A 10,840-nucleotide genomic window follows, 5' to 3' on the forward strand; every position below is an offset into this window, starting at 1 on the left:
TACATTTTTACCCGATTTTAACGGTTCGGACATCAAAACATTCTGGTGTTTCGCTACCATTCCATCCCTTTTGATATCATTATACTTTTAAACATTTAGCTTTTCTGCAAGTTTTCTTTCATACAAAATTAATTGAGGGAACAGATCAAAGGTAGATTGAAGAAATACAAATACACACATTCACACACATTTCCAATGTCACTTTTTATATACCTGTTTAATGTTAAGTAAACACTCTTCATGGAAAAGTAGTTTATTTGTTTTATGGAGGGACTGAACCATGTGATCTTTTTTGTGAGTGTAGTATTGCAGTATACCAAGGTTTTATGTTATTTAGACTAACCTCATGGATATAAATGGAGTGGATGAAGCCCTAATCTCCTAATAAAGATAATATGGTCAGATCAAATCAGGCCATTTGATCGTCAGCTTTATTATGCTTGAGCAATAAATTCCTCAGACAGAGGACATACCTGCAGTTCACAATCTTGACAAAGTGAGATTCTCAAAATGCTCGATATGAATGTGTGAATGTTTCTCGCTAATCCAGTGAAAGCATACTTTATTGGGATAATTAATCTCATTCTTTTTAACGTCTTTATAGTTCATCTCATTCTTTTTAACGTCTTTATATTTTTTATATATTTTGGTTTTTTTCCTTTTTCTACATATGTTTCAGTTTATATTTAGGCTGTACATAGACTTGCATGCCTCTTATGTTTCTATCTTGTAACATATTCTGGAGCTGCTGAACTGTGAATTTCTCTGTGAGATGAATAAAGTATCTATCTATCCAGCTATCTATCTAATACCGAGATAAATCCAATATTGCCATCAAGTAGTCTTCTCTCACAAGGGCCTCATACACACCCATTTGAGGCAAAAATTGACAAATGTGTCATCTTCTTTCAGAATAACACAGTGTGCCAGCATCAATTTTAGACTAAAACAAAAACTACAAAACATGATGTGGTTATCCATCTCTTTATTCTAGTGCTATATCATCATTCTTCAAATTGTCTTGGGTTAGGAAAGGGAAATACATGGTTGAGGTTGACACAGTACGATAGAAAATACATGTCTGATCTGCTCTGCAGAAAATGCCAGAGACTTGTGGGCATGAAATACTGACCACTGTACAGCCCTATCAAGTCCAAGCATCGAACAGAGAAACTATCAAACAAAGAAAATAGAGGACAAATAATCTGAACACCAAAAAAACAAAGTAGGTTACAGCTTATTTAAGTCAGATAATTAATTTTGTACTTTTAAAATCAAGGTGTTCAGCAGGAGTGAGACGACTATCGTTGTTACAAAGTCATGTGATTTCCATCCATCCTGAGAAAGGGTCACTTGTCGTTGAACGCACCACAACAGGATCAATGGCAAAGAAACGATTCAAACCGCTTGAAATAATCAAAGCAAGCAACAGGAAATGAGTAAATCACAAGGAGCCTGATGTTTGCAACCATTACCATGATCAGTATAATCACTACTGTCAGTAATATTAGAGGGGAAATAGCCTAGTTGAATGCATGCCAAGTCCATTATGATTACAAATAAGTAAATGACATCATACAGTATTTTCCCTTAATGAAAATCCGACCTTCTCACTACAACAAACCCAACCTCTGACATTTAGCAACATCATTTTGTAAAAACGTGTCTTGTAACCCCTCTGCTTAAAAAGCTTTGTATCTGTAAACATGTCACAGTTTCAGTTCACAGTACTTAAAATCAATGAAAAACAAAAAAAAATATGGTGTTCAAGATTATGAGAGATGCTCCTAGTCTCACCTGATGAAGGAGGAGATTGATATAGGACCTTGGAAAACATAAATTATAGATTTGTATGTGTGCTGGTAGGCAGATTTTGTTACCTTTGGAGAAGAGCCTTTATGCTAAGCTAAACTAACCAGGCTGCTGGCTGTAGCTTAAATATTCACTGTACAGATATGAAAGTGGTATTGATCTTCACATCTATTCCTCTGAGAGCAAGTAAATAAATGCACAGTACTTCCAAAAATGTGGAGCTACTCCCTTTATGATGACTTCAGTTAAAAGAGGAATACTGAAATGCTGCTTTCCTCGCTCAGTCTTTTGTACCAGTTTAACGGTGAAAACAGTAATTGTACCAGTATAATATAAATACCATTTGGATAAAAAAGATAGTGGGTCCAAAGTCAGTTCAATAGTCAGAGTGGCAACTTGACTTTGTCTGTGTTTGTGTTCACAGGTAGTGACTTGGCTGCCCAAGGCTGTATGGACAGTGTCTGTTGAAACTGAACATCATTTGCCTTTTAACGGCTGATAAACTGGTTGTATCGTTTAAAATGAGCCCCACTTTAGACCTTATGTTAAAAAAAAGGAGGGGAGAGATGATATGGTGTGTGTATTTTGATGTATTATCAAATTCTTTCAACGTGCAACTGTTTGAAATCACGGGACGGTCCAATCCTCTTCAACCCGTTAACCTGCTCAAAGGGCCGAAGTCATCTACTTAAAGCTCCACACAAAGAAAGCCGAGTCAACTATATCAACTGAAGGCCACAAAGAGGTTACTGAATGAGAACTTGTTCAATTTAAACAGATGCCATTTAGCGTCACTGTCAGGAGCTTCTGGTGTTTCTCTACGTACTCTACAAAAGCAGCTCTGAAGGCAGGGCGGGGAACAAGGCTGACAAAGGTTTAAAAGTTCATGGAAAAAGACTAATAACAACATACTAGAAACTTCAGATCTACAAGTGGTTGTTGTTGAAATAGGAGTGTCCCGTCGGACTCGGATTGGAGTCCGCCTCGGTCTTCATGCGATCCGTAGAAGGGGCAGACATGTTCTCTGTGCTGTAGGTCTGACGCTCTCGTCACAAAGAGGAGACTCCACTTCCTGCCTCTTTACTCAGAGGACAAACAGTATGAGGTCAGGTGGTTGTTCAAGCCTACAAATGCCACTTGAGTCATTAGCAGTAGTGGCAGGAAGGTCCAGAGGTCAGTGTGTGTTTTTTGAGGGGCAGGCAGGTCCAGTTCACACCCTCGTGTGGCGACAGCTGTGCGAAGAGCCCGACCCGGCGGCGGCGGCACCGGACGGTGACGAAGGGTCCTCGTCGCTGGACTCGTTCTGGTCCTCTTTGTGGAGGCCGAGGCTGATGTGGCTCTGCAGGGCAGCCGGGGTTAACCACTCCTTGGGCAGGCAGCTCTGCAGAAAAGGAATGCAGGAGCTGAAGTAGGCCAGTCTGTTCACCCAGCGAGGGATTTCCCGCCCACACAACAGCTGAAAAAAAAAAGGGTCAGAATATGTGATGATAAACAAAGGATGCATGGATTATGAAGCTCCACTTCCCAGACTTAAATCCTGACTTCCTGTTTGTAAAAGAATACAACCCTAACCAATAAGCAGCAGTGTGGCACATTAAAGTTAAGCCTTTCGGCTCCACATGTGTTTCTCAGTGAAGCAGTTTTTTGTTTTTGTGTCTGTGACAAAATTCGCACCCATGTTAAAAGTCCGATTTTAGTCGGACTAAGACAATCATTTGTTTCTTCATCTTTTCTTAATGTCATGTAAAAACGTTAGTCTGACTAAAATCAAACTAGTCTTGTTCATTTTTCTGTGACATAAAGGTCAACAGGAAACTGATTCAATATGCACTAGCTTATAGAGAGATGCAGCGCCACCTAAGGAGGTGGAGCCAGATTGCCTGTTTAAGTCAGACTAATCGAGCTAGTTTAATCGAGCTAAATCGGCCTTAGCTAGATTAAACTGTGCATGTAAACAAGAGTGACACTGGTTTGGTGTAAATAAGACTAATAAAATGAATGCAATTTATAGTGCTGCATTTGTATCAATAATAGTCGGGGGGGGGGGGGGGGGGTGGCAAAATCGAATTCTGCTTAAGCCCCAATTAAGGCTTTGGCCGGCACTGTTGATATGTAGCCATGCATAATTTTAAATGGTTATATGGAAATCCTGGTTCTTTTGTTGTGGGTATACAGGGTATACTAGTGTATAACGTAGACCCATGGTTCTCAAACTGTGGTACCGTGTACCACCAGTGGTACGTGAGTTTCCTCTGGTGGTACTTGGAGGAAAATCAGAAATACTGTTCTACTGTATACACCAGTGTGTAGAAAATTAAACAAATAACAAAAAAAAAAACAATACCTTATCTCTTGCTTAATTTTAATCTAATTTCACTATACCAGTGTGTGAAATATATGTGAGGAAGAGGAGGAGGATGAGAGAGTGAATTATCTTGTTGGGAATAAATCTGCCTCCTGTGAAAAGTAACCACTGCATTTTAACGTTGGAGATTTTCTCAGGTGGTACTTGGTATAAAATGTTTGAGAACCACTGACGTAGCCGACACCACTGGTACATACAGTGCATGCAGACTGACCTCTGACAGCGAGGAGGAGAAGTGGTTGCAGTTCTTGTGCATTAGATGGTAGGCGTTCCCTTTGAACTCTTTCCCGAGCTCCTCCATGATTTTATCTATGTCGTCCTCCGTGAAGTCTGTGGTGCCCAGAACAATGGCCTCCCTGTGGAGAGGCAGCAACTGTTATCTCCCCCATTTACGCTGACAACGTCACAGTCGTTTACGCTGTATGCTAAACCGGAGCTGCCAGTACAGTATGGGCTGAACTCACTTGAATTTGAATGTCTCGCCCAGTTCCGCGGCGTTTCCCGGGTTGATTTCAAAGATGCCGCTGAAAGGGTACGGGTGACCCCCGTATGCGAACTCTGCGAGGGGACAGAGACGCGTGAACCAATACTTTCACACTTGAGAACAAAAGCACTAAATAGCTGTAATTACACAGAATCACAGAGGGAGTTAATCACAGTCACACTGTATTTAAATCATTAGGCCTGGCTAATTGCAGGCCTCCCTGCTCTGTATTTACTGCAGTACGACACTGGCAAACAGTGATTACAACAAAAGAGACACAATTGATTCAATTCTTAGTTAGTTATTCATTTATATTAACAGCAAACGTAGTTATTATTGACTTTACCGTTAATATTTAATGCCCATAATGTTTGCGTGCATAGATCTTTGTATATTTTGTTGTCTTTTTTCCTTTTTTAAATTAAATAATACACAAAATCGTTGGATAAATTACAAAAATATTCAGCAAGCTCTGTATATTACGCTGACGCTGCATTAAAAGAAACTTCCTCTTTGAATTTTTACCATCACTCCATTTCCTGCGGTGCAGAGACAGTATTTCTGGTTGCAGGAGCGTGATAGAATTCCCAGTGATCTCGTTTCACGCCGGCTCCTGCCTCTTTTTTGAAACCACATGCCCGGTGAGTCAGCGGTGACTCAACCCAGAGAAATGGGGTCACATTAATAGGAACACAACAACATTCTGACATTTTTAAAGCCAGACTTAATCTTTGTCTCTGTAAAAAACAACAACAACAAATCTCATGTTCAGCCGGTGTCAGAGCTTTCACAGCCGCAGAGGCAAAAACCTTAGTCTTACCTCTGCCATAAATCTCGATGCCTGAGTGGAAAACTCCAATACCCAGATTGGAAGTGTATTCATTTATCCAGTACTGCAGGGAAAGAGAGGGAGAGAAGGCCGAGTGAGACATTTTACTCAATCAATATCAAGAGTTATATTGACACACACACACACACAAACTCATTCTCTGTGAGGATAAAAAGCCCCTTATTCTAACCCTAAATCAACTAAATGGCTCAGTGTGAATGGGTATGAAAGATGTGTGAATGAGTGAGTGAGTGAATGGGTAAAACTGTAATGTAAAGCAGCTTTACAGCACCTGTGTGTGTGAAGAGGACAAACCTTCCTGAGGACACTTTGACGCAATTTTAAAGGGCTGTTTGAGGGTTGAGACGAGGTTCAGGGTTCGAATTAGGACTAGGTTAAGGATAAGGGTTAGATGATGATGTTAAATGTTCTCTAGTCTTGATGACCACTCAAAGGTCAAAATGTCCTCAGAAAGGTTTGCCCTCTTCACAGACACACACACACACACACACACAGTTATCACTTCACTGATTATACTCCTCAGGAGAAAAGCTGCCGTGGCATTTTGGCACTTTAGACGATAATAACACAAACACGTTATTTTCAATTTGTGGCTTCTAATTATTACAAAAAAAACTAAATATACCACCTCTATATTTGTACAGTGGCTATAGGGCGAAGCTACAGTCGTCTCTTGACTGTGTGCAGTGGTTATACAGGATAAATAGGAAATTAAGGGAAAACAAAGTCATCTTGACAAACTTGAACGACTTCACGTGCATTTTGGATTAAGTCGAATTGGTATAATTCACTTAATTGAACAAAATGTTTTTTTATTTGGCTAAATACACATTATCATGTTTAAGTACTTTAAGTAAGTTTTATCAAGGTAACTTCATCACCAATTTACTTAAAATGTTTAAAACGTATAAATGACTGATGTTTTTCACAATTTTCTTTAATCATGCCTGCATTGTTTGATTCGGATTATTTTGAAAGTATCTTTTGTGGAGTGGCCTTTAGTTGAAGTACCATGACAGCAAAAGCATGTAAATGAAAAACGCTGTATTTAAATGAGTTAAATAAAGGATTTTAAGCTGTGATTAAAAACAAATGAGAGGGTACCAGAGGAAATCAAACACAATCTCGCTTGCTCATGCTTTGAGCCTCGCTGCCGATTTTCACTGCAGACAATCAGCTCCCCACAGCCCACAGCCCACACCCACCGACACTCCCAGTCCCTCGGAAACTAGCGAGACAACATGCTAAGAGCTACCTACGACGCCCCGGCTGTCCGCTATTAATAATGGAACACATTTCCAAGCTACAATAAGACCATTTCCACGGCGGCACTTTGTGTCAATAATCTCATGTTTCTGCTGTGACCTCCACTCGACTGGATTCAACTCACTCAAAGTGAGACCATTTAAAAGGTCAAATGTATTGGTTTATTGGCTGAGATTGAAGTGAATAATCCCTTTAATATAGAAATAGTTGTTTTACGTAGCCTGAGAATAATTAATAATTTTACATGTAGGCAAGGGCCTGGCTTTATGGAGGCTGTCATTTTGTACCACCTCGGCACGGCACGGCACGGCACGGCACGGCACGGCACGGCACAGTTTAGGTTGGTTTCCCTCCACAAAATAGTACCGACTCAACATGAGCGGAGTCATCACTGCACGGCTGCATGAAACTGCTGTGACTTTGTTTTACACGTGACACACACAAGCGAGTGACGAGTGACTTGTAAAGCAGCTGTTATCAGTCTAACTGAATCAAGTTTGAAGTCAAGTTTGGTCAGTACTTCCTCCATGACCGGTGCACAGACTCCGTCTTTGGGAAGTGACGGGTGTGTGGACGAGACCTCCTTTTGTTAGTCTCATCATTAGATGTCACAAATCCTTACAACCTGGACCTTTAATAGTATTCCCGTTGTACTCGGAATTCCTGAGTTCCTGGTCGGAAGTTTTAACTGTAAGGCCTCTCCCAAAAAAATGGCTGCCTCTTGCATCAATAATAAAAACACTAATTATACGATTAATTGATTGGTCATCAACTACTAAATTAATTGTCAACTATTTTGATAATCAATTATAAGTGTTTTTTTCAACAATTAAAACAAGCCTTCTGATTTTTCAGCTTCTTAAATGTTAATATTTTCCGATTTCTTTGCACCTTTTGACAAAGAAATCATTTAAACATAATTTTGAATAATGAAATTTAATCATTTTGTTTTGTGGACTAAACAAGACATTTGAGAACGTCATCATTTCCAGGTTTGGGACATTTTACGGACCAAACAGGTACTCGCTTAATTGAGAGATCAATCATCAGATTAATCAATTATTAATTAGTATTAATGTAGATATAGCTAGCGGAAAATATGTTTGCGTCCATCATTTACTTTTTTATTTAACATGTTTATAAAGAGGTTTGGATCCTGTTTTGTGAGTTGTGTGTGTGCAGAGACAAATAAATGGAGAGACGTGTGTGTTACAACCATAAGAACAATTTTAAAAAATGCGAATTAAATGTTTACCCGAGATGTCCAAAAATAGTTCAATTATTATACACTCGTTATGTCTTCACAACCACTTACAGCTGCGTTACATGAACTACATATCATGTATGTAGAGTCTGTATTTACTGCATTTAATGCAGTAAATGGAGCATTTCTCAGCATGCACGGCAACGTGTTGCATAATATCCACACAGGATGGTGCTCAGCGGTACAGCATGAGAAGATCAGGCAGACTCTGGTCCTTTACTGCTGTGTGTGGGCTTATGATGATGATGTGTGTGTGTGTGTTCAAATGTGTTACCTCTTTAGGACCTTTTCTGGTTTTCATAAACACTGACCTTGTCAGGACCTGCAGTCCTCATGTGCATTTGTGAATGTGAATTTTGGTGAGGTTAAGGTCAGGGTTAAGAATTATCTGGTGACAGTTAAGCTAAGGGATAACACTAAGTGTGTTTGTGTGTGCTCCTGTGTTTAACATTTAGGAGGGTTTGTTGGCAGATATTACATAAACTTTAGATATGTATGTTTGCATACGTGTATATTAGCTTTAAGAGAAAAAAAAACTGTTTGGTTTTCAGTGGGGACAAGACCAGACTTTATTTGTACATTGTGCAAGATTGTCACGACTCAATCCATAGTGGAAAGCCAATTTGTTTGCGGCCACTTCCTTTTACAACTTTTGTTTTAGAACAGTTAACAGAACAACCTCTAAGATTGGGGTTAGGGGTTTATTTAATAAGAATATTTACTAAAACAATAAAATCCCACTTTACACATGCATAAAAGAGATAGAGTTTCCAGTAATGGTTGGGGTAGACACAAAGACCTTGCTTTGTGCCGCCATGATTCTACAGCAGCCCCAACGGACAAAATAAGAAGAGCACGCATTTCGTCGATACTTTACAACACACATGAAGAAGAACTATGTTTTGTTTGGTCTGTGAACGCCACCGTAGTTTCCTGACCCCCTGGGAAAGGAAGGGGTGAGTGGAGAACTCAACAGCGTGACCGTATGATGTCACTATTTCTCACACACTGGCCCTTTAATCCAGTTTGGCTGTTTGCAACATGAACACAGCTGTGAGGGTGAAACAGGTGTGCAGTGGGCCCTGTTACAGTATATGCAGTGATGCATTCACTGTCAATATCAAGACAGGAAGTGGAGATATATATAAATAGAAATACAAATGATGTAAATGCAGTTCTCTTACCATATCATACACGTTGAGGATGACAGGTTCACTGGCCATGGTTTAAACCTGAGTAGGAAATGGAAAAACGTCCCCACTCTCCACGTTTGTTGAGGTGGTCAGCAGCAGCAGCACCTCCACACCTCCACAATGAAGGTGGTCAAGCCTCGGCTGCTCATCTCCTTCCCGGCAGAAGCAGCAGCAACAACTCACTGCAGATCTGTGCGTAAAACCCGAGAAAAATGTCCCAAAGCAGGTGAACAGCTGAGGCGAGAATTCACAGATCCATGATGGCAACGAGAGAGGAGGAAAACAAGAGGCTCAGATTCCTCAGATCCAGGGTCCACACAGCTCTGCTTTACGCACAGACAGGAGGAGGAGGAGGAGGAGGAGGAGGATGTATGAAAAGCGAGCACAACAGGTCAAAATACCACACCAGAGATTACAATGTCATCCGTGATTGAGATAAAAGGCCTACAAGTGTGGAGATGTGAAGCAGGCGACTTTCCTGTCATGGTGGGGAGAAGAAAGCGGGGACAGTCGGCTACAGGAGAACCGACGTCGAGGCCATTTTTACGCGCAGGATGTTGAAGCCGACCACTGCCGAACAAGAAGAGGAGGAGGAGAGTGAGGAGGAGGAGTCCGGATCAGCAGCAGGAGCAGCAGCATCCCCGGCCGGTGCTGCTGATGCTCATGCTGCTGCTGCTGATGATGCCACACAACCAGCTACTCTCTGGTCCCGAACTCCGCCACATGACACCGAACCCTTTCCGTCCAAAGTGCTCGATGATGATGATGATGATGGGGGTTAAATTATGTTTGAGAAAGAGCAGCTGAGATCCATCCGTATGCCTTCTGTGTGTGTGTGTGTGTGTGTGGAGCCTGGAGCATTTTGATTACATCATACAGTATCTGCCTCCGAGACAACATCTCCGACAGCTGACGAGAGGTTTTTACATCCGCTACAGTGGAGAAGGGCGTTGTTTTGCTTGTGGAAGTGCTTACAAAACACTTTAATAATAATAAATAATAATAAATATTATAACGTACCATTCATAATGTAAAATGTGTTAAAAAAGCATACAAAAACGTACACATGTAACATAAACTTAAACTTGAAAAACACTAAAATTAAAGTAGAAAAACTAAAATAAAAAATAAAATTTTTTTTTGTGTGTTGGTTGTGTTTTTTTTTGGCGATTAAAAGGCTTACTTTTATTTTGGAGGTTAAAAAGACAACATCTTGTATCTGACGTGTGCTAACTTAACAGATTTGCACCGTCGTTCAATAAGCTAAAAAAAACCCCAAAACAATTAAAATAGAATAGGTTACGTGAATATTTGTCATTATTTCCTATCAGCTTTTTCTCTCTGCAGACAGAATTACACAAAAACATTCACCAAACAAAACATTTTTGGCGAAAAATTCACAACATACTGCGGAGTACAGTATGTTGTCTAGTTAGCATACGTTTGATGTATGCTAATGCTAATATGCTAATAAATAATCTATGAATATTTTCTGAGACAAAATGATACAATTTCAGTAAGTCAAAAGTATGAGACACAAAAACAACACTTAACTGTCAGTGAAAATTGTTAAGTATTCCATTATCTTCAGTTAAGTACTGTTTGT

The 10,840-nt window shown here is 40.1% G+C and overlaps 1 protein-coding gene across 1 annotated transcript; it reads right to left on the minus strand.

Moving 5' to 3' along the window:
• Positions 1–970: 970 nt before the first annotated feature.
• LOC131444343 (deubiquitinase DESI2) lies at positions 971–10,225 on the minus strand. Its single transcript, XM_058614564.1, has 5 exons — positions 9,226–10,225; positions 5,482–5,554; positions 4,642–4,735; positions 4,392–4,533; positions 971–3,268 (listed from the first exon to the last, which is right to left on the minus strand). The coding sequence occupies exons 1-5, from the start codon at positions 9,262–9,264 to the stop codon at positions 3,023–3,025; spliced, it is 594 nt and encodes a 197-aa protein (XP_058470547.1). The 5' UTR covers positions 9,265–10,225; the 3' UTR covers positions 971–3,022.
• Between the last annotated feature and the right edge of the window lie 615 nt (positions 10,226–10,840).

This window comes from Solea solea, chromosome 18, assembly GCF_958295425.1.
Source record: "Solea solea chromosome 18, fSolSol10.1, whole genome shotgun sequence".
Lineage (NCBI taxonomy): Eukaryota > Metazoa > Chordata > Actinopteri > Pleuronectiformes > Soleidae > Solea > Solea solea.

Bases quoted from the DNA above. Each gene is read 5' to 3' on its own strand.
- LOC131444343 (XM_058614564.1), bottom strand. From the start codon at position 9,264: ATGGCCAGTGAACCTGTCATCCTCAACGTGTATGATATG. The intron at 5,555-9,225 runs GTAAGAGAACTG...CTTTCCCTGCAG, and splicing joins TCCTCAACGTGTATGATATG to TACTGGATAAATGAATACAC. The intron at 3,269-4,391 runs GTCAGTCTGCAT...TTTTTTTTTCAG, and splicing joins TCTCCTCCTCGCTGTCAGAG to CTGTTGTGTGGGCGGGAAAT.